This window comes from Kogia breviceps, chromosome 4 (assembly GCF_026419965.1).
Source record: "Kogia breviceps isolate mKogBre1 chromosome 4, mKogBre1 haplotype 1, whole genome shotgun sequence".
Taxonomy (NCBI): domain Eukaryota; kingdom Metazoa; phylum Chordata; class Mammalia; order Artiodactyla; family Physeteridae; genus Kogia; species Kogia breviceps.
In genome coordinates, this window is record NC_081313.1 from 11,743,197 (window position 1) to 11,766,950 (window position 23,754).

A 23,754-nucleotide genomic window follows, 5' to 3' on the forward strand; every position below is an offset into this window, starting at 1 on the left:
CAAATACATGACCTCTGACTTTGGCCATTTACCTCTGTTATATAGTTATTGCCTTTCACATTGCTCTTCTTTTTTTGCCCCTTCTCTCCTAGTTTCACTGAAATTCTCTCTGTGCCATCTATTAAGTTTGGTGGCACTTAGAAGTAAAGTGCTGATGACTTCCTGGCTGTGGCACTGGTGAGGTCGGGGGTCTCACAAGTGTCACGCCGAGATTGCCTCTGACAGTCCTTCCCCTCTCCATGAGTGTGGGAGGACCGGTGTATGTTTCAAGGGTAGTTGCTGAGTGTATCCTTTTGTTCCCAAAGTGTAGGACCCACAGCTAGATCCTTTAATGTATGAGGAAGCAGCACAGTAGTTGATGTCCTATCTGTCATGTAATCTAGAATCACTGGAATAGCACAGAAGCCATTTATTTGTAATTTTTTTGTAGTCATGCACTCTGTTTTCATAAATAGCTCTTCAGGGCATGGAACAGAATCTGCCCTTTGATCTGAGGACATTTCATGGCTGAGTTCTTCTTGCTTTTTATTGAAAGTTACGTGATATATTTAATCTAGCTTTAGTATGTGTACAGGCTTCCTCACTCCTTTGCCTCTTGGGTGTGTCTTTTAAAAATGGAAACGAGGTTAAACAGTACTTAGGTGAGCCCCTAATAATAGCCACAAACTCAGTTTCTTTGTGTGGTTAGTTTTATGTTTCTTTCTTTGTTCATTTGTTTCTCTGTATTCTTTTATGTTTTAGACGTTTTCATTGTCAGTTTTAATAAAATCAGCATCTCTTTTTTTCTGTGCCATATTCAACAAAAATATTACCGTAAAACTATTTAGAATTTATATTCTAGTCTATGTTCAGACATGTACATATATCATAATAGAAGTTAAGCACGTTTTCACACGAATTTAGCCATTGATTCATGTGCCTTTCTTCTGGAAAAACTGTTGAGTCTTACTTAATTTAGGGGAGATTGTCATTGTTAGTTACTTTGTTTTCATATCAGTATGATATTCTCCTGTGGGGTGACCTGGAACGTGGCAGCTCTAAGTAGCATCATTCACTCCATCAAGGTTATTAATAAACAGATGTAGTTCAGAGTCGGTGGGAATTGTCAAGAACGCTTTGGAATTCCATAAGTCACACAGGCCTCTCTTGAGGTCCCCGACCTGGAATGGGGACATTCTCCTTGTCGAGGGTTGTGTGAGAGGCAGCTCCTGCTTCTGCAGTGTGGGAATCCAGGACCGCGGTGGTAGTGGCAGCTCTCTGAGGGCTCTGCTGTGTCCCGGCCGGGGCACGTGTGCGCACGGGCTATGGGGGCGGGGGGGGGGACGACGGTAGGAAGTGTGTGTTTTCTTATCTGGTGGCAGTGGAAGGGGATCCTCTTTTCAGATCCCGGTAGATGGGGGTCCACAGCTATGGCGTCCTCCTTCCTAGTGTTCTGTTATTTGATCTGCCTCCTCATTGCCTGGGTCCGCTCGTGCTGCTTACAGAACTTTCCATGCTGTGCCTTGCTCTCTAGGTGTGTATGAGCTTGTCTCTGCAAAGGCCGCCGTGGCGCCTGATTCCTCTTTGCATTGGCCCCGCTAGCCATGCCCGCCTCAGCTGGAACTGGGATGTCATCCATCTCTGCAGACACGTGCAGTGAATTACCCAATGACAGGCAATGAATTGCCAAGACAACATTGCATCCATTCAGGAGTTTTGAAGGAACCTTAAGGATGAAATTGCAGAACGCTTGGCTCTTGTTTTGCCTTTTATAAATAGCCACTGTTCTGAAAGCTTGGTGGGTTGCCCGCACGAGGCATGTTGTATTGGAAAGCAAAATGGCCTGGTGATCTGGAGGCCTGCGTTCTGTGTTGAGCCATTTCACAAGCAGCTGGGTAGTGCCGCTAAGCCCTTGCACCTCAGCGTCCTCGTCAGGATGTGTTTGCTGAGGTCTTTGCACAGAAGCCTCGGGGGATCATCAGTATCAGGGTTGGATCCCATTAAACGGGGTTCTTCGTAGGTGTGTAGGTATTCTGTGGGCAGGATTGTTATTAATCTACTCATTCTTTGTTTCTGTGAATGATACATTGCAGAGACTAGATTCTGTTGGATTCCTCCAAAATGTGCTGGTTTTGTTGCTGTTTGGGTGCTTGTTTCGGCAGGCTGGACCCTGCAGTGGGCAGCCACTCCAGCCTCGGGTCAGGTTCCTAGCCTTAGCTGGGAGCCGGGGCTGCTTGGAGTTTGCCCTGAACGTGCAAGCTCGGGGGACAGCCAGAGGTTTGGGCCAAGTTTATGTACAGAATTTGGGGCTCCCCTTCTCTTTAGCACGATTTCTTCTCTTGATTACAGCTGCTGAGGTTGCCCTGAGCTGTGTCCGGACTTGTTTTAGCAGCTCCAGGTGGCTTAGGCTGGGCCCTGCCCTCAGGCTGAAAGCCGTTATAAAGTCACTTCCTTTTTCCTGGTGTCTCTCCCTGCTTTTGGTCCCTCTCCTGTGCCTTGAGGCAGTCGGGTTTTGTAGGTTTAATCTGTGGCAGGGCTGGTCCGCAGGAACTGCCCAGGCTCAGGAGAAGTGGGATCTCGGATCACGTACCTAGAGCACTTTTTTTTGCTGCTAATTCCAGGTCTGTGCCTTGCATTGGTTATTTATTACCAAACTCACATCTTTGGATCCTTTCCTTGTACTATTTTGGCAAAAACAAACAGGAAAATAGGGATGGGGCAGCTCTCTTTAATTCTTTCTAGAGATTGCTCTGCCGTGAATGATAGTTACTTGTTCTGATGAGTATGGCCAACATCCTGAACCTGGATTTCCCCTGGTAGAGACCTCCAAGAGAAAACTGCCGAGGCATTATTACCAGTATGGACATTTCTGACCCCAAAGTCCCACGTGGGCATTCGCCCCGGAGCGCTGGGCCGGTCGTGCTGGGGCTGCCAGAGCTCCCTCTGCGGAGACGGGCACTGGCCTGGCCTAGAGTGCCCGCTGCGTACTTCCTTGCCACACTGTTTCCACCGGGCCTTCGACGGTGTTTGGGGCGCGGGGAGAGTTAGTTTGATGTGGGGAGGGGGACCTGGGCCACCCAGTGAAGCGGGTGACACCAGGCCATCTTAGCACGTCCGCCAGTGACATTCCTCCAGGGGCGCATGACCCAGAAAGCCTGGAAGGACAGCGCCAAGTGGGAGCTGTGGCCAGTCCCCAGCTGTTTATAATCCTGCTCTCCTCCCTGACACGGTTTATGTTTAACTGGATTCGGAGGTAGGATGAGGCTCTGAGCTCCCCCTAGAGGTTTGACTGTGCCACGAATCGCAGTTTTTAAACAACCATGTTGCCGCTTTATTTGCCAGTGGTTATGTTAAATCTGTGGAATTAAAATGATTTTTGAAACAATCTGGACTGATTTCATATCCCGTCTTTTCGGGACCAAACCTTTCTTTAAAACCAGAAATGATCGAGAGCCTGCTTGGTATGGGAGCCTCTGGGTCTGGGTCTGCAAATCATTCTTCCACATTGAAATAGAAGGTAATCCTGTGATGAGAGACTTTCCTTCATAGAATTCAGATGTTTTCAAATGATGATATCTCTCAAGTTGATTGAATGGGTGTGAAGAAAGCAGCTGTGTTGGCATTGAGGTAGGGTGGTTAGGAAATTAAATGACACTCAAGCAACCCGGTAATTTTATTTTCTCCTTATGTATTTCAGGGTTTCGAAAAAACGATGAAATGAAAGCTATGGATGTTTTGCCAATTTTAAAGGAAAAAGTTGCGTACCTTTCAGGTAAAGTTTAACTTTCTAATCTGCTCTATTGTTCCTTCTGAGTGCTTTGATACAATGTCAGAGTCTGAAATACTAAACTATAAACTAGCTCACCTGTCACAACATAAAAGCATTGGCATTTCGATGGATTTTTAACTGCTTTATTCTTGTAGTGCTGTCCTGAGAGATCAGTGCCCAAAGAGTTTTCTTCTAGCTGGCAGGTACATCATAGGTCAGATAGCATCGGTGATTAAAATGTGTCTGTCATTCAGCAAACATTTGGCTGTTTTGTCCCAGTTAAGTAAAAAAACTGATTTTTTAAATTGGAATATAATTGCTTTACGGTGTTGTGCTAATTTCTGCTGTACAGTGAAGTGAATCAGCTCTATGTACACATATATCCCCCCACCCCCACCCCCCCGCATCCCACCCGTCTAGGTCCTCACAGAGCACCGAGCTGAGCTCCCTGTGCTGTGCCGCAGGTTCCCACTAGCCATCTGTTTTGCACACGGCCGTGTATTTATGTCAAACCTAATCTCAGTTCATCCCACCCTCCCCTTTCCCCCGTGTCCACACATCTGTTCTCTACGTCTGTAGGTCTATTCCTGCCCTGGAAATAGGTTCAACTGTACCATTTTTCTAGATTCCACATATATGTGTTAATATACGATATTTGTTTTTCTCTTTCTGACTTACTTCACTCTGTATGACAGACTCTGGGTCCATCCATATCTCTACAAATGACCCCATTTCGTTTCTTTTTATGGCCGAGTAATATTCCATTATATATATGTACCACATCTTCGTTATCTGTTCATCTGTCGAGGGACATTTAGGTTGCTTCCCTGTCCTGGCTATTGTAAATAGTGCTGCAGTGAACACTGGGGTACATGTGTCTTTTTGAATTGCGGTTTTCTCAGGGTATATGCCCACCATCTCAGCAGAAGTGGTGGGAATGAGACCATATGTAGATGTGTCCTGAATTCCTTGCCTCTCTTTCTGGTGCTCTGGTCCTGGAATTCCTAGAACCCATGTCATGGACCTGGAAAGCCCTGGTGGTCTCTGCCAGCTGGTCCTGCACTTAACTCCTGGCCCTTCTGCGGCGTGGGGACAGACTGGACCTGTCTCCCAGGCTCTGGGGCACTCACTTGCCCTCTCCTCTGCACACAGAGGGTCAGCTTTGGAGCTTTTCTGGCTGTCTCCTCGGGGGCTCCTTCCTACGTGAACAGAACGGCCATTGGGTATCATACCTTTTTAGCACCAGTTCACTTGTTACAGAACAAAGGTTTGCAGGAGTTTTCTGCTGTGTTATAGCAGGAAGTAAATCTGTAGACTGTCACGTGCTTTTAGACAGTCTTCCTGGATGTGTTTCCCTTGATAAATTTTTATCTTTCACAAACAGGCATGCTATGCTGATCTCATGTCTCCTCTTGAACACATTTTATTTTAAATTTGTGACACTGCTAGCTGCTTTTATGTGTTCTGTGTGTCCTTTAAGCATGTGGGACGGGTATATATTTAGGATGCAGCTTCCTGTGGCCTTTTCACTAGTCTTATCTTGCTTTGTGTCCCATAGTGTTTCTTGGTTCCTGTTCAACACTGTTAGATGATTTTGCTGAAGTAAATCTAATTCAGAGTGACTTTGAGAGGTTAATAGAAGACTAAATTCATGAAAAGGAGAGAAGGTGCTTTAGATTGTTGGGAAAACATGGTAAAGAAATGAAAGGGGAAAAAAGGCCCTCCTGGCTTCTAATACACTGTTTTCAAATTAGCATTTGCTCCTTTCTTGTCATTTACTGACAAACTGCAAAATACGGACTCACGCCAGTTTCGTGGACCTCCTGATTAGTTTACAGGTGGATTTTAAAGACTCTAAAATATTACAGGCTTTCTTTCGTAAGAAAGGCTTAAAGAAAGCTGATTTCTCACATTAATCAGTGTTCTGTTTTAAAGTTTGGCTCTGTGATGAGGGCACCTGCTCCTTCTCGGTCCCTTCTTTTGTTCCTAAACCTCGTCACTGCACTTTCTTCTCCTTTTATGCTTGTGGTGATGGGTAGGTGAAGAACAGTAGAAGATTGAGTGATGATTGTTCTATGTACTCACTCTTTTTAAAAAAAAATAGTGGAGCATAGTTGATTAACAGTGTTGAGTTGGTTTCAGGCATACAGCAGAGTCATTCAGTTATACATATACATGTATCTCTTCTTTTTCAAATTCTTTTCCTATTTAGGTTGTTACAGAATATTGAGCAGCGTTCCCTGTGCGCTACAGTAGGTCCTTGTTGGTTATTTTAAATATAGCAGTGTGTACATGTACATATTCACTCTGTTCTTAAGCATTTAATACAGAATATATTAATAGATGGCGTTTCTATCTAAGTTACTGTCAAAACTAAACTATTTCTCTTTCAACTAATCCAGTAAAATCAATCTTTCAGAGTTTATCATGAATCTTCGCTAAAACCTTAAATTGTGCAGGTTTAATTAAAGTTGGATGTCTTTAGTGGGGAGGGAAGTTTTGCATTGCAACAAATCAGTCCAGAACCATTTTTAGAGATGGTAGGACTTCTACCAGCTGTGTTATTAGCAAAATGCAGTTAGTAGGGGCCACCACAGTTTCATGGTATTTCCTAATCTGTGACCAGAATTGGCCAGTTAAAGTAGCACGAGGTCCTTGCTGATTGCCTTAGGCTTGCTGTTGTTATCTTGTTTAGGAAGGGAAAAGGAAAAAAAAAAAAATCATTAATTTAAAAACAAATTGATTACTTATTTGGTAAATTTTTTTTTTAAATTTCAGTGAAGGAGTAAACTTTTGAAACATTTTTACCTCTGATCCTGTTTTTTCTTGAGATATAATTCACATACCATAAATCCACCTTTTATTTATTTTTAAAATTTATTTATTTTTAAAATCCACCTTTTAAAAGTGTACAACCTAGTAGGTTTTAGTGTATTCGCGAGGTTGTGGAAGCATCACCACTGACTGTCCTGATCCCAGAACACTTTGATCGGCCCCCAGAGAGCCCCATACCCAGTCCCTGATCCCCTCCGCTCCTCAGCTCTGGCAATGGCCAATCTAGTTTTTTGCCCTGACCCCATTTTAATAAACATCAGGGGTATTTATTATGGTGACTTTCTAAAAGCTCTCCATGTGAGTGGCTTTTAGTAAATTAAGTCTAAGTGGAATAGCCAGGGCTTTGAAAAAGCAGGCCAAAGGATCGGCGATTCTGTGGGATACCTATTAGCTCAAGATCTCTAAGGAACAGTGTGGACTCTTTGAACTTTATTCCTGGTCCTCAGTCTCTCCGGGGACCCTAAAAAGTAGTCCTTTTGAATGAGGTGAGTGACGTATCTAACTTCATGCATGATGTCAGAGGAGGGGCAGTAAAAGAAGTGTCCTGTAGTTTATGTGTACTGTTGTATCTGTAAAAGTAGGTATATTTATGATATGCATAGTCAGTGTATTACATATTTAATATTGTACGTGTGTGCACATTTTATATATATATATATATATGTATGTATGTATGTGTATGTATATAATGTCAACCACTTCATGTGGCTCCTGTGCCACTAGGGTTTGGTCTGGGCCATGAAAGAACTCACAGACAGCCACCAGAATTAAGAACACCTTTTTTCCCTTAACTTTTTATCATGGAACATTTCAACATCCAAAAGGAGAGAGAATAGTATAGAAAACTGCTGTGAATCCATGGGTGACCTCAATAATCTTGTTTCATCTATATTCCTTGAAAAGCTTTAAAAAAAAACCTCAAAATACTATTAATAGACATAAAAATGAATAATAACTTTGATATATAAAATGCTAACCAGTATTCATATTTGTTTGTCTCGTAGTTTGTTTTTACAGGATGTATACAGTACAGTTGGTTGATGTGTCTGGTGTATCTTTTAATCTTCAGCTTCCTCCTCCTCCTCCTCATTCTTTTTGTTACTCCTGTATGTTTATTAAATGAGGACACGGTGTTTTCCTGTAGATTTCCATACATTTTGCTGCTTGCGTCCCTCGGGGGCCATGTTACATGTTCCCCGCGAACTAGGAGCTGGATCTTGACGCCTGATTTTGCAGGGAAATAGGCAGGAAATGTTAATGGGTAGCGTTGGGTAGTTCTACTGGGAGTTTTATTGGGAGAGTCTGGTTGTCTCTCTTTTATGATGTCATGATAATTATTGCTTCGATGTAATATTTTCTTAAGGTTACAAAATAGTGATATTCTAATTATATCCTTTTTTTCTTCATCTGTCAACTTGGGTATTCCATGAAGAGAAACGTCCCAGTCAGCTTCTTGGTTTTCCTGAGAACACAGTTCATATGGGAAAGGAGGAAAAATGATTGATCCTTGTCCTTTATTAGTTTTCAGACTAATAAAAAAACCACTGAGTTTTTTTTAAGTGTCATTTTGAGCTCATGATTTTAAATATATTTGATGTGTTTCAATTGTACATTTTTTTTTTTTTTTTTCAGCCACACCGCACGGCTTGTGGGATCTTAGTTCCCCGACCAGGGATTGAACCCAGGCAGTAAAAGTGCTGAGTCCTAACCACTGGACCGCCAGGGAATTCCCCCTCTGTACATTTCTTTTTCTCTTGCGAAGTTAAAATGTTCCCAAGCTTTGGCCAGTGGGAGCCTCTTCAGATGGGCTCCTGAATCCAAGTACCACAGTATTACAGCTTCTCTCTCTCTGCTGATGTTACAAGATATTTCAGGCCCATCTTGTCTGTTTCCTGCTGCATGTCTGCAATCAGCCATTTCTGTAAAGCGCCCTGGTTCTTTTGCGTGGGGAGTGGTTCAGGGTACTGGGGAAGCTTGCTGTTCTGGGTGGGTCACCGCTTCTGTGCCTCTTCAGTGGACACGTTTAGGAAATCTGTATATATACATTTTCTAAGTGAGAAAAGATATCATGGCTTCATACTAAGATTTCCGATTCAAACATAGAATTACAGATATTTTATTTTTCTTTGATTATGTATTTGCATCTCCTTTTCTTTTCCGTATGCTAAAAATCTAAGTGCCTACCCTCATCAACCTAATTACTTATTTACATTGTTGTACTGATGTTATCACCACAGTATGACTACCAAATGTAACTTAATACTCTGTTGTTTTGTTGTCCTTAGCGTACACGCCACTAAGGACGTACAGCCCTATTACTGTGTTTGAAAGTCACAAAAAATAGTTCCTCTCCACGTAGATCAAGTTCTTCCCAACCTGAAACTCAGGATCATGTGTCTTATTTTCCTTTACATTTTTAAGGCTTCAAAAAACAACCACTTAATCTTGCTTCAATATTAAGTAAGATGTGTACATCATTTGAGGTTTAAAAACTAAAAAGAAGTTAAAAGATAAGGTGTACTCAAAGAAACCTAGTTTCTCTCCTTGCCTTATCCGCTCTGTACCTTCCCTCCCCAGTAGGTAAACTTTTTTGCTTTGGTTGTCTTTAGTCTTGGTTTATTTCTTATACCTTTAAAACGCAAGCACTCTCTGTCTCTGTCCGTCCACCTATTCTCACCTCCCCGCCGCCGCCCCCAGACCAGACGGTGATGTACTCTGCACCATTTTCTCTGCCTTTCTGCTTTCCCCCTTCAACAGTATTCTAGAGAGAGCGGTGTATAGCAGGTCAAACGGAGATTCGCCGTCCCTTTTACAGTTGTGTGTAACTGTGCTGCATATGCACCATAGCTTACTCGGCCAGCTGTCCGTTGACAAGCACTGGGGTTACTCTTCGAGAATAGCTTTTCTGGGGCAAGGTGAACACTGACCTTTGTAAATGGGGGAATTGACAGGAATATAGGATCTCATTGCCCAGAGGTTTGCTGTTAGTGTTGAGACCACTGACTCTAGCTTTTGTTTCAGTTTTGCGGAAAAGTCCACGTTTCTTGAGAAGGGACGGGGGCCTCGCGTTCATTTTGTGTATTCCCGTTAGCATCTGGCGCAGTCCGGGGCTGCAGTGACTGACTGGAAGGCCGGGTGCCCTAGAGACCTTCCTTCCTCACAGAGTGCAGAGTCTCCTTAGAGTGTTCATCTGGGATGGTGTGTAAGCGAGTTTCTGATTCCCAGGATTAGGCAGCGACAAGGTACGGGAGGTGAGCGTGTGACCGTCAGGGCTGGCCTTCTGTTGGCCTCGAGCAGGGACCCAGTGGGCGCCCTCTTACCAGAGTTTTGTTGGTCCGCAGCAGACTTCATAGATAGTAGCCGTAATTTCTCTTTCACGAACTGCACTTTCTCGGAGCTTTGCTTTGGAAAAGTTTGCTTTTCATGGTTAGTGAGTTGCTGTTCCTCAGGGGGAGTGAAGAACCGTTTTCAATGGTGTTTTCAAAACCGGAAATTCAGGTGGGGACCATGCAGAGAACAATACAGTTGGCTCACTGAAATTTACATTATACTTCGCAGAGTAAGAATGCCTTTCTTACAAAAGAAGTTTATTCTCAATATTGTCAATCACTATGGTTCAATTTAAAAAAAAGAAAGAAAAATAAGTTTCTTTTACTTGGGTAAGAGGTGAGTTTTTATCAGTTCATTTAAAGAAAAAAGGGTGACTCTGAAACTGGCTGCTTCTGTGGTCATCCTGGGCCACGCTGCTCAAGAGACGAAGTCCCCTGAAGTCACCTTTCATAAGAGGGAATTGAGGATCACTGGGTTTATTAGGAAAAGAAGTGTCACACAGACATAGAAGCTATTACGCAGACCTTTTCCAGCCTCCTTCTGATATTAAAATAAACCTCAGTTCATTTGGCATCTGCGTTTCTATAGGAGTGTTCATCAGGCATTTCCGTTTTTAACTTCCTGATACCTGACAGTAGGTATTTTTAATTAACTCTGTTTGGAATATAAAAGAAGAATCCGTTCATTCAGTGAATATTTACTGAGTACCTCCTGTGTGCCAGCCTGAGAGCGTGTAAGATGTCAGTGAGTGAACAGAGATGCCTGCCTCTGGGGGCTTCCGTTCTAGTGGGGAGACAGAGAAACAGAAAGAATGTGTGATGTGTATAGTTTACTAGAAGGTGATAGGTGCCTCACAGAGGTAAAATGTAGTGGGGTGGGGAGGAATGGCAGAGAGGATGCCGTTTTCATAAGAATTGAGAATAGTGTCGTTATGAACAAAAACTTCACGTTTTTTGCCTTGTTTTTCGACTAACCCACCATTTGGATAGGCAGGTAATCCTTAACGGGCTGTTGGTTTCTCGTTCCAGACACATACAGGTCCTGAGGCTGTAAAGCTCTCGTACGCAGTTATCCTGTGACGTTGGTAGGTGCAGGAAATGGATTTCCTGCCCTTTTCTTTTCATCGTAGGAACTGAGGCGCTGAGTTTCCCGTCTATAAAGTGGGACTGACATCTGTCGCTCCCGTCTCACCGTGAGGCTGGGGGTGGACATCAGACACATAGGAGTGTGCATCTGGTAGACGAAGCTTTTATGAGCTGCAGCATCACAGTTTTTATTAGTTCAGGAACTGAAACTGTGAACCTTGTGGCTTTTCTGCTTCCTAACTAGGTCAGTGTTTTCATTTGTGTACCTTCTGTGACATTGGCAACCCAGTTAAGTCTTGGGGAATATAATATAAACAAACATCTGTGGAGTTGATTTTTTTTTTTTTTTTTTTTTTGTGGTGCGCGGGCCTCTCACTGTTGTGGCCTCTCCCGTTGCGGGGCACAGGCTCCGGACGCGCAAGCGCAGCGGCCACGGCTCACGGGCCCAGCCGCTCCGCGGCACGTGGGATCCTCCCGGACCGGGGCACGAACCCGCGTCCCCTGCATCGGCAGGCAGACTCTCAACCACTGCGCCACCAGGGAAGCCCGTGGAGTTGATATTTAAGCTCCTTAAGGATCAGAGACTATATTCTTCTGAACTAATACTAATGGTGCTAAGATTTTTTTTTTTTTTTAAACCTCACTGGGAGGGGTCCTCATATGGATGGTTGGCACCTGCCTGTCGCTGACTGTGACACACCACAGATTGGAAGATGCACCCCCATGCAGGGAGGTTTGCGAGTGAAAAGAAATCATTAAATTATTTAATGGAGAGTAGGCCATCTTTACTTCGTAAGTGATTTTTTCATAAAATTATCTAATTTATTTATTTATTTGGCTGCTTTGGGTCTTCGCTGCTGTGCGCGGGTTTTCTCTAGTCGTGGCGAGCGGGGGCCACTCGTTGTGGTGCGCAGGCTTCTCATTGCAGTGCCTTGTCTTGTTGCGGAACGTGGGCTGTAGGCGCACGGGCTTCGGTAGTTGTGGCTCGCGGGCTCTAGAGCGCAGGCTCATTAGTTGTGGCTCGCGGGCTCTAGAGCGCAGGCTCAGTAGTTGTGGCACATGGGCTTAGTTGCTCTGTGGCATGTGGGATCTTCCCCGGCCAGGGGTTGAACCCGTGTCCCCTGCATTGGCAGGCGGATTCTCAACCACTGTGCCACCAGGCAAGTCCCTCATAGGTGATTTTTGATGAAGTTCTAAAATTATCATGGTGAGTTTTCTGAAACTCTTCTGGGAATGGGAAAAAGACAAAATGATTTTTTGCCCCTCTGTCTTAAAATTCAAGTTCAGGTTTAGGTCAGCTTTTTTTAGGTCATGAACGACGGCCGGTTTGGTGGACGAGCTTGCCGGCAGTTCCCCGGGGGCTCCTCATCAGCACCACCAGCTCGGGGGCGTCTCTCATTGCCAGGGGAGCAGCCACAGAGGCAGCCGGCGCTTCGGCACGCACCTGCAGCTTGTCCTCACTCCTGGAGTGAACAGAATGGCCGCGTGCGCCCCTGTCGACTCCCTCGTGACTGTCTGAGGCGGGCGGATTTTGGATTCTACTTTTCACAGCCCTGCTGGAGCCCACCTTGCTTACGTTGTGAGATACGATGACCCCAGAGGGAGGACAGTCGAGCAGGGGTCATGGGCATTTAGTCTCCCTAATGAACCACACATTATGTTGCATTTAAAATATTCAGAATGGTGGTCCAGAAAAATGTGAGATGCTGTTCTTTTTACCAAAATGAGGTGAATGTTTTAATATAAATATCATACTGTATTTTTTAAAACTCACCTTTCTGTAATATGTTGATGTCTAATATTTTTTTAATCTTTGAGTATAATTGCTTTACAATGGTGTGTTAGTTTCTGCTTTATAACAAAGTGAATCAGCTATACATTTACATATATCTCCATTTCTCCTCCCTCTGGCGTCTCCCTCCCAGCCTCCCTATCCCACCCCTCTAGGTGGTCACAAAGCACTGAGCAGATCTCCCTGTGCTATGCGGCTGCTTCCCACTAGCTATCTGTTTTACATTTGGTAGTGTATATATGTCCATGCCGCTCTCTCACTTTGTCCCAGCTTACCCTTCCCCCTCCCCATGTCCTCAAGTCCATTCTCTACATCTGCATCTTTATTCCTGTCCTGCCCGTGGGTTCCTCAGAACCTTTTTTTTTTTTTTTTAGATTCCATATATATGTTTTAGCATACGGTATTTACTTTTCTCTTTCTGACTTACTTCACTCTGTATGACAGACTCTAGGTCCATCCACCTCACTACAAATGACTCAATTTCGTTTCTTTTTATAGCTGAGTAATATTCCATTGTATATATGTGCCACATCTTCTTTATCCATTCATTTGTTGATGGACACTTAGGTTACTTCCGTGTCCTGGCTATTGTAAATAGAGCTGCAGTGAACATTGTGGTACATGACTCTTTTTGAATTATGGTTTTCTCAGGGTATATGCCGAGTAGTGGGATTGCTGGGTCATATGATAATTCTGTTTTTAGTTTGTTAAGGAACCTCCATACTGTTCTCCATAGTGGCTGTATCAATTTACATTCCCACCAACAGTGCAGGAGGGTTCCCTTTTCTCCACACCCTCTTCAGCATTTATTGTTTGTAGATTTTTGATTATGGCCATTCTGACTGGTGTGAGGTGATACCTCATTGTAGTTTTGATTTGCATTTCTTTAATGATTGGTGATGTTGAGCATCCTTTCATGGCAATCTGTATATCTCCTTTGGATAAAGGTCTGTTTAGGTCTTCTGCCCATTTTTGGATTGAGTTCGTTGTTTTTTTGTTATTCAGCTGCATGAGCTGCTTGTAAATTTTGGAGATTAATCCTTTGTCAGTTGCTTCATTTCCAAATATTTTCTCCCATTCTGAGGGTTGTCTTTTGGTCTTGTTTATGGTTTCCTTTGCTGTGCAAAAGCTTTTAAGTTTCATTAGGTCCCATTTGTTTATTTTTGTTTTTATTTCCATCTCTCTAAGAGGTGGGTCAAAAAGGATCTTGCTGTGATTTATGTCATAGAGTGTTCTGCCTATGTTTTCCTCTAAGAGTTTGATAGTGTCTGGCCTTACATTTAGGCCTTTAATCCATTTTGAGTTTTTTTGCATATGGTGTTAGGGAGTGTTCTAATTTCGTTGTTTTTCATGTAGCTGTCCAGTTTTCCCAGCACCACTTATTAAAGAGGCTGTCTTTTTTCCATTGTATATTCTTGCCTCCTTTATCAAAGATAAGCTGACCATATGTGTGTGGGTTTATCTCTGGGCTTTCTATCCTGTTCCCTTGATTGATATTTCTGTTTTTGTGCCAGTACCATACTGTCTTGATTACTGTAGCTTTGTAGTATAGTCTAAAGCCCAGGAGCCTGATACCTCCAGCTCTGAAGTCGGAGAATCTGATTGCTCCAGCTCCATTTTTCTTTCTCAAGATTGCTTTGGCTATTCAGGGTCTTTTGTGTTTCCATACAAATTGTGAAATTTGTTGTTTTCGTTCTGTGAAAAATGCCATTGGTAGTTTGATAGAGATCGCACTGAATCTGTAGATTGCTTTGGGTAGTATACTCATTTTCACAATGTTGATTTTTCCAATCCAGGAACATGGTATATCTCTCCATCTGTTTGTATCATCTTTAATTTCTTTCATCAGTGTCTTATAGTTTTCTGTATATAGGTCTATTGTCTCTTTAGGTAGGTTTATTCTTAGGTATTTTTTTTCTTTTTGTTGCAGTGGTAAATGGGAATGTTTCCTTAATTTCTCTTTCCGATTTTTCATCATTAGTGTATAGGAATGCAAGAGATGCTGTGCATTAATTTTGTATCCTGCTACTTTACCAAATTCATTGATTAGCTCTAGTAGTTTTCTGGTAGCATCTTTCGGATCCTCTTTGTATAGTATCATGTCATCTGTAAACAGTTACAGTTTTACTTCTTCTTTGCCAGTTGGGATTCCTGTTATTTCTTTTTCTTCTCTGATATCTGTGGCTAAAACTTCCAAAACTATGTTGAATAATAGTGGTGAGAGTGGGCAACCTTGTCTTGTTCCTGATCTTAGTGGAAATGGTTTCAGTTTTTCACCATTGAGAACGATGCTGGCTGTGGGTTTGTCATATATGGCCTTTATTATGTTGTTCCCTCTGTGCCTACTTTCTGCAGGGTTTTTATCATAAATGGGTGTTGAATTTTGTCAAAAGCTTTCTCTGCATCTATTGAGATGATCATATGGTTTTTCTCCTTCAGTTTGTTGATATGGTGTATCACGTTGATTGATTTGTGTATATTGAAGAATCCTTGCATTCCTGGAATAAACCCCACTTGATCATGATGTATGATCCTTTTAATGTGCTGTTGGATTCTGTTTGCTAGTATTTTGTTGAGGATTTTTGCATCTATGTTCATCAGTGATATTGGCCTGTAGTTTTCTTTCTTTGTGACGTCTTTGTCTGGTTTTGGTATCAGGGTGATGGTGGCCTCATAGAATGAGTTTGGGAGTGTTCCTCCCTCTGCTATCTTTTGGAAGAGTTTGAGAAGGATAGGTGTTAGCTCTTCTCTAAATGTTTCATAGAATTTTCCTGTGAAGCCATCTGGTCTTGGGCTTTTGTTTGTTGGAAGATTTTTAATCACAGTTTCAATTTCAGTGCTTGTGATTGGTCTGTTCATATTTTCTATTTCTTCCTGGTTCAGTCTCGGCAGCTTGTGCATTTCTAAGAATTTGTCCATTTCTTCCAGGTTGTCCATTTTATTGGCATAGAGCTGCTTGTAGTAATCTCTAATAATCTTTTGTATTTCTGCAGTGTCAGTTGTTACATCTCCTTTTTCATTTCTAATTCTATCGATTTGAGTCTTCTCCCTTTTATTCTTGATGAGTCTGGCTAATGGTTTATCAATTTTATTTATCTTCTCAAAGAACCAGCTTTTAGTTTTATTGATCTTTGCTATTGTTTCCTTTATTTCTTTTTCATTTATTTCTGATCTGATCTTTATGATTTCCTCCCTTGGTAACTTTGGGTTTTGTTTTTTCTTCTTTCTCTGATTGCTTTAGGTGTAAGGTTAGGTTGTTTATTTGACTTGTTTCTTGAGGTAGGCTTGTATTGCTATAAACTTTCCTCTTAGAACTGCTTTTGCTCCATCCTATAGGTTTTGGGTCATCGTGTTTTCATTGTCATTTATTTCTAGGTATTTTTTTATTTCTTCAGTGATCTCTTGGTTATTTAGTAGTGTATTGTTTAGCCTCCATGTGCTCGTATTTTTTACAGATTTTGTTCCTGTAATTGATATCTAGTCTCATAGCATTGTGGTCAGAAAAGATACTTGATACGATTAAAATTTTCTTAGATTTACCAAAGCTTGATTTGTGACCCAAGATATGATCTATCCTGGAGATTGTTCCATGAGCACTTGAGAAGAAAGTGTATTCTGTTGTTTTCTGATGGAATGTCCTATAAATATAAATTAAGTCCATCATGTTTAATGTAGCATTTAAAGCTTGTGTTTCATTATTTATTTTCATTTTGGATGATCTGTCCATTGTTGAAAGTGTGCTCTTGAAGTCCCCTACTATGATTGTGTTACTGTCGATTTCCCCTTTTATGGCTGTTAGCATTTGCCTTATGTATTGAGGTGCTCCTATGTTGGGTGCATAAATATTCACAATTGTTATATCTTCTTCTTGGATTGAGCCCTTGAGCATTATGTAGTGTGCTTCTTTGTCTCTTTTAATAGTCTTTATTTTAAAATCTATTTCTTCTGATATGAGAATTGCCACTCCTGCTTTCTTTTGATTTCCATTTGATGGAATATCTTTTCTCATCCCCTTACTTTCAGTCTGTATGTGTCCCTAGGACTGAATTGCCTCTCTTGTAGACAGCATTCATATGCATCTTGTTTTTGTATCCATTCAGCCGGTTATGTCTTTTGGTTGGAGCATTTAATCTATTTACATTTAAGGTAATTATCAATATGTGTTCCTATTAACATTTTCTTAATTGATTTCAGTTTGTTATTGTGGGTGTTTTCCTTCTCTTGTGTTTCCCACCTAGAGAAGTTCCTTTAGCATTTGTTGTAAAGCTGGTTTGGTGGTGCTGAGTTCTCTTAGCTTTTGCTTTTATGAAAAGCTTTTGACTTCTCCATCAAATCTGAATGAGATCCTTGCTGGGCAGAGTAATCTTGGTTGTAGGTTTTTCTCTTTCATCACTTTATCCTGCCACTCCCTTCTGGCCTGCAGAATTTCTGCTGAAAAATCAGGTGATAACCTTATGGGGATTCCTTTGTGTGTTATTTTTTGTTTTTCCCTTGCTGCTTTTAATATTTTTTCTTTGTATTTGATTTTTGTTAGTTTGATTAATACGTGTCTTGGTGTGTTTTTCCTAGGGCTTATCCTGTTTGGGATTCTCTGTGCTTCCTGGACTTGGGTGACTGTTACCTTTCCCATGTTAGGGTAGTTTTCAACTATAATCTCTTCAAATACTTGCTCAGACCCTTTCTTTTTCTCTTCTTCTTCTGGAACCCCTATAATTCAAATGTTGGTGCATTTAGTGTTGTCACAGAGGTCTCTGAGACTGTCCTCAATTCTTCTCATTCTTTTTTCTGTATTCTGCTCTGTGGTAGTTATTTCCACTATTTTATCTTCCAGGTCACTTATCCGTTTTGTCTCAGTTATTCTGCTATTGATTCCTTCTAGAGAATTTTAAATTTCATTTATTGTGTTGTTCATCATTGTTTGTTTGCTCTTTACTTCTTCTAGGTCCTTGTTAAACGTTTCTTGTATTATCTCCATTCTATTTCCAAGATTTGGATCATCTTTCCTATCATTACTCTGGATTCTTTTTCAGGTAGACTGCCTATTTCCTCTTCATTCATTTGGTCTGGTGGGTTTTTACCTTGCTCCTTCATCTGCTGTGTAGTTCCTTGTCTTCTCATGTTGCTTAACTTAGTGTGTTTGGGGTCTGCTTTTCACTGGCTGCAGGTTCATAGTTCCCGTTGTTTTTGGTGTCTGTCCCCAGTGGCTGAGGTTGGTTCAGTGGGCTGTGTAGGCTTCCTGGTGGAGGGGACTAGTGCCCGTGTTCTGGTGGATGAGGCTGGATCTTGTCTTTCTGGTGGGCAGGACCGTGTCTGGTGGTGTGTTTTGGGGTGTCTGTGGCCTTATTATGATTTTAGGCAGCCTCTCTGCTAATGGATGGGGTTGTGTTCCTGTCTTGCTAGTTGTTTGGCATAGGGTGTCCAGCACTGTAGCTTGCTGGTCATTGAGTGGAGCTGGATCTTAGCATTGAGATGGAGATCTCTGGGAGAGTTTTTGCCGTTTGATATTACGTGGAGCAGGGAGGTCTCTGGTGGACCAGTGTCCTGAACTCAGCTCTCCCACCTCAGAGGCTTAGGCTTGACACCCGGCAGGAGCACCAAGACCCTGTCAGCCACATGGCTCAGAAGAAAAGGGAGAAAAAAAGAAAGAAAGAAAAAAATAAAATAAAGTTTTTAAGATAAAAAATTAAAAAAATTATTAAAAATAAAACACGTTAAAAAAAAAAAAAAGAAAAAGGGCTTCCCTTGTGGCGCAGTGGTTGAGAGTCTGCGTGCCGATGCAGGGGACATGGGTTCGTGCCCCGGTCCGGGAAGATCCCACATGTCGCGGAGCGGCTGGGCCCCTGAGCCTGAGCGTCCGGAGCCTGTGCTCTGCAACGGGAGAGGCCACAACAGTGAGAGGCCCGCACACAGCAAAATAAATAAATAAATAAATAAATAATAAAACAAGTAAAAAGAAAGAAGAAAAAAAAAACCAGACAGACAGAACCCTTGACAAATTGTAAAAGGAAAGCTATACAGACAGAATCACACAAAGAAGCATACACATACACCCTCACAAAAAGAGAAAAAGGAAAAGAATGTATATATCTTTTGGTAAGTCTGAAGTCTTCTGCCAGCATTCAGTAGGTGTTCTGTAGGAGATGTTCCACATGTAGATATATTTCTGATGTATTTGTGGGGAGGACGGTGATCTCCATGTCTTACTCCTCTGCCACCCTGAAGGTCTCTCTTATATTTTTGATCAAGGAGATTGATTCTGTTTTGAAAGGAATGAAAGATGTTGGGAAATAAAAAATACTGCAGTTGTTACTGGTCTTATCTGGGGGACAAGAGGTATTCCAAAGAAACTAGAGCCAAAGATTTTTCCCTAAAATTACTGTTTGGTATTTTAGAAGATTACTTGATAATGTCATTCTACCATTTACAACAATACTGCTCTCACTCTTTTTGTTTTTTCAGTGTTTAAGTTTTTTTACTCTCCACACGTAATACAGTTCTTCAGCTAAAACAGGAGTAATGAGACAAAATGATTCTGAAAAGTACAATAGAAAAATATTGTCCACTGGTTTATTTTTACAAATGAGTAATAGGCTATTTACAAATAAGCAGATCTCCAATGATGTATATTAAAATGGCAAATCTATTACTGTTTGAAATCTAAATAAAAAACAATTTACTGCTTCTCACTTTTTTTTTTTTTTTTTGGGGGGGGGGGCGCGGTACGTGGGCCTCTCACTGTTGTGGCCTCTCCCGTTGCGGAGCACAGGCTCCAGACGCGCAGGCTCAGCGGCCGTGGCTCACGGGCCCAGCCGCTCCGCGGCATGTGGGATCCTCCTGGACCGGGGCACGAACCCGTGTCCCCTGCATCGGCAGGCGGACTCTCAACCACTGCACCACCAGGGAAGCCCTGCTTCTCACTTTTAACAGTATCTTTCATTCCTTCTGATATTTTTATTATTTAGAAAGAAGTAAAGCCACTAGTTTGAAAAATTATGCAAGTTCTTATCAGGGCGAAGGGCCCAATTGTGACATGCTGGCATGGTCCCTTTGTCTTTATGTAAGATCTTTGAGCCTCAGTATCTTTCATGATAAAGGCTGCTTGAGGAAATCTCCTAACAGGATCATTGTGATGATCAGATCAGAATGCGTGTGTCAGGCACTCGATGCCACACCTAGCATGTGTCAGCTGTGATGTAGTGTTGTTCCTATTTAATACCTGGCTTATTGGATTTATAAATAATTTAACATCTTCCTGGGCTTTGTAACTTAACAGTACCTATGGGTCAGTTTAAGTGTTCAGAATCAGCATTTAGCTTCATTACTGTTCAGAGGAATTGTTAATCATTCTAGGACATGGTAAAGACCCATGTTGGTAAAAATGTGTTTTTAAAATGCCAACATCTTCTGCTGAATATGTTTTTGGTGTTCTAAAAGTAAAGAATTTGGTTTTCTGTTGTTTGCTTGCTTGCCTTTTTTTTTTTTTTTTTTTGCTTTTTTCATTTACCTCTGCTGACAAGGTAAATAATTAAGATGAGAAAATAACTGCTTCATGTTGTGGCTTGAATTTTGAGATCTTATTGCTGTACTTCTAGAAAGAGATGACCAGAGCTGTAAAACTAAATGAAGCATACACTTGGGAAAACAAAATTTTCTTTCTCTGTGTTCATTTCTGAAAACCCTAATAGAAGTAATAAAATAAATACAGTAGTTTCACCAGAAATGTTCAGTGATACCCAGTAGACTTCCTTAGGATTGTATATGTGTTCATGAGAAGCGTTTCTGCCTTCCTGTCAAAGGCCAGTCACGTGAGATTTGTGCTTAGTGCGTAATGTAATATTTCTAAAGTTCTTAAGCTAATTTAGTTCTATTTGAAAATTCTTGTGGGCCAATCTCTCCCCCTCTCTCTCTGTTTTTCTTTTGTGTGTGTGTGTGTGGCTTTGTGTGAGAGAGTGGGGGAGCTTGAGCACAGGGGTCAGGTACTGCCCTTCAGAGGGGAAGGTGCCCTGGATCCTGGATTATATAGAGTAGCCATCAGCGCAGAGTTTGAAGAACATTCCTGTCTTTTCCCTTTCATGAGTTAAAGCCCAATTTGGTTGGTAGCAGAGAGAGAGCTGAGAGTGCTGGGGAGGGAAGGAGAGGGGACAGTGTGGAGGAGAGAGAGAGAGGACCAGAGAAAGGGAGAGAGAGAGGGCGTGAGGAGGTGTTTTTTGTTTTTTTGTTTTTTAAAAATATTTATTTATTTATTTGTTTGTGCCGGCTCATAGTTGCAGCACTTGGGCTCCTTAGTTGTGGCCGGCGGACACCTTAGTTGTGGCTGGCAAGCTCCTTAGTTGTGGCATGTATGTGAGATTTAGTTCCCTGACCAGGGATCGAACCTGGGTCCCTTGCATTGGGAGCGCAGAGTCTTATCCACTGCGCCACCACGGAAGTCCCCGGAGGTGGGGGTTTAAGGCGATGGAAGCATGTATACATGAAACCTTTTTTTCTCTCCAAACGTGAAACTGAATACAGGAGGGAACAAACACTGGAAGAAAGAGCCAAGGCCATCTGTGATACCTTCCATATGTGGTGTGCCAAACTCAGACTTCGTCGCTGGCGTCCTGGGAGGGATGGCATTGCCGCCTGTCTCAGGGGAGCCAGGGGCGCCGGCCTTTCATGGGGTCCTGCCGGGCCAGGAGGGCTGGGGGCACAGCTTCGCGAGAGTGGGCGGGTGGGCTGCGATGCTGGGCGCCCAGTGGCCCAAAGAGCCCGGTTTCCTCTTGTTTCTGTCTGAGCCTCTTCCACATGTTTGTTTCCAGGTGGCAGAGATAAGCGCGGGGGTCCCATCCTAACCTTCCCGGCCCGCAGCAATCATGACAGGATACGGCAGGAGGACCTCCGGAGGCTCATTTCCTACCTGGCCTGTATCCCCAGGTGAGTCCCGCGTCGTCGTGGCTGGTCCCCGTCCCAGAGGTGCAACGCTGCACACACTCCCCAGAAAACAGCCCACAGGAGCCTGGATTCTAAGCAAAGTGCTGTCAAGTTAAAATCATGATCTTTCTCCTTCTTTTCCTTTTGTGACCCTCCTGGGGGCGGGGCTGAGGAGGGCAGGGTTCTGAGTGAGAAGCCTTGTGTGGTGACGGTGGGGCTGGCTTGGCCACTGGGCCGGACCTTAGGTTGTGGTGCCCGAGGCGGAGTTAAAGCAGAGAGGACCCTGATAACCGAGACCCAGCGGGCCGGAGGCTCACCAGTGGAGTGCGGCTTCCGAGAGGGCCTTTCTGGCGGCTCCGTGCTGCGCTTCAGTTCTTGGGAAGAATTCGGTTGATTTGTAGCGTGAACTTTGCAGGGCATTCAGAATCCCTGCCAGCTAATGTGCCAGGACACGGAGTTTGGGAGCTCTCGTCCCGTCTGCGACCCGCTGGTGACAGGCAGGGGGATTTTAGCGTACACGCCGGGGAACACAAGGCATAGGCCAGGCTTTACTTTCTGGAGAGCCCTGAAGTGAGGGACAGTTAACAGCAGTTGGCCAGTGTGTATACTTGAGGAGTCTAGCATCTTCGCTTCTGCTCTAGAAACATATTACTGAGGTTTTTACCTACAGAGCGAGCTGACAGCTGGGAGAGGAAACCCTCCCCCGCCTCCCACATTAACATCTCCATTTGATGGTTGAGATTAATTTTTGGAAAACAAGATACTGCTCTGATATAGTCCAAGCATACAGCGAGGCCTGGCATGAGAGGTGGCTGTGTGCCGGGGGTCGGGGCGGGACCCCCTGTGAAGAAGAGGTACTCTCACCCCAGAAGGGGGGTGTGTGCTAAAAGCAGGGCATGGCTGATGTGTGACAGTGGAGAGGGATTCCCTAGGAGACTAAACGAGCGCATGAAAAAGGACACTCGGTCATGATATAGACTAAAGAGCAACCGTAGGAACATGTTACGCAAGAAAATAATAAAAGATGGTCAACAGCAGCGTAATGGATTCTGAAGTTTGAGGTAAGTGTAACAGATCGCCCACGGTGCAGGGCTTGTGACTCCCCCCGCCCCCGACCTCTTTGGGTTGACATCAGCCAGGGAAACAGCACTGTCCTCTGGCAACCCATCCTGACTGTGCCTGAGGAAGGTCAGCCTTGGTGTTGATGGTCTGAGCTTCAGAGGGAGTTCTTGGGTTTTTCTGTAGGGTGTCCTTTGTGCGAAAGCTATTGCATCAAATCATCAGTAACATATTATTGGGCCCCTGCTTAAATATGTGGAAAAGTTTTCCCTTTCCTCTTACTCTGATATTTTCTTGGCCTGTTGAACTGTTGAAATCACAGAGTTGGAAAGAATTTTAGAAGCTATTTACTACTCACTGTCACTTATAAATAACAACATAGTTTATAGCCACTGCTTACTGAGCTCTTACTATGTGCCATGTGCTGTGCTAATGATGAAAAAGAAATAGATACAGACGATGATGCGAAAAAACAAATCCCTGCCATCCAAAATGATGCTTGGTGTATAGTTTAATGAAACACAAGTTGAATTTCACCCAGGTGATCTTTTAGAAAACATTTACATCGTTGGAATTCTGTATATAACTTTGGCAACTTGCTTTCTGGTTTTGAAATCCATATTGATTATAAATATAAAAAAATTACTTTTCCTTTCATTGATATCATAAAAAAATAGATTCAGGTATATTTTGAATCATCTGGATGACCCACTTAAAAAAAAAACCACAAAACTTTGTCCTGGGCATCGTGAGTGTAAACAAAACTAGAGAGAAGCAAACGCCCATGGGCCCATCATCCAGCTCCAGTGATTATTGGATTCTGCCAATCTTGTCTACTTTCCCAAGAAAATGTAGCAAATCCCAAACATTGTCTCATTTCTCTCATAAGTTCTTCAGTGTGTAGAGTGACCCTCCAAGCGCTGAGCACAGTCAGTTGGTCTCATTGCCTGGATTTGCTTTTGTATTTCCAATTTCAAGTGACAGGCAATGCCAGC

At 42.9% G+C, this 23,754-nt stretch overlaps 1 protein-coding gene across 4 annotated transcripts in view; it reads left to right on the forward strand.

Moving 5' to 3' along the window:
• TRIO (trio Rho guanine nucleotide exchange factor) overlaps positions 1-23,754 on the forward strand; it is a 377,760-nt gene that overhangs the window by 131,100 nt on the left and 222,906 nt on the right. For all 4 annotated transcript variants that reach the window (XM_059062877.2, XM_067030805.1, XM_067030806.1 and 1 more), the window contains exons 2-3: positions 3,677-3,751; positions 21,589-21,703. In XM_059062877.2, coding sequence (XP_058918860.1) covers positions 3,677-3,751; positions 21,589-21,703 — 190 coding nt within the window. The remainder of the gene's footprint in view (positions 1-3,676; positions 3,752-21,588; positions 21,704-23,754) is intronic.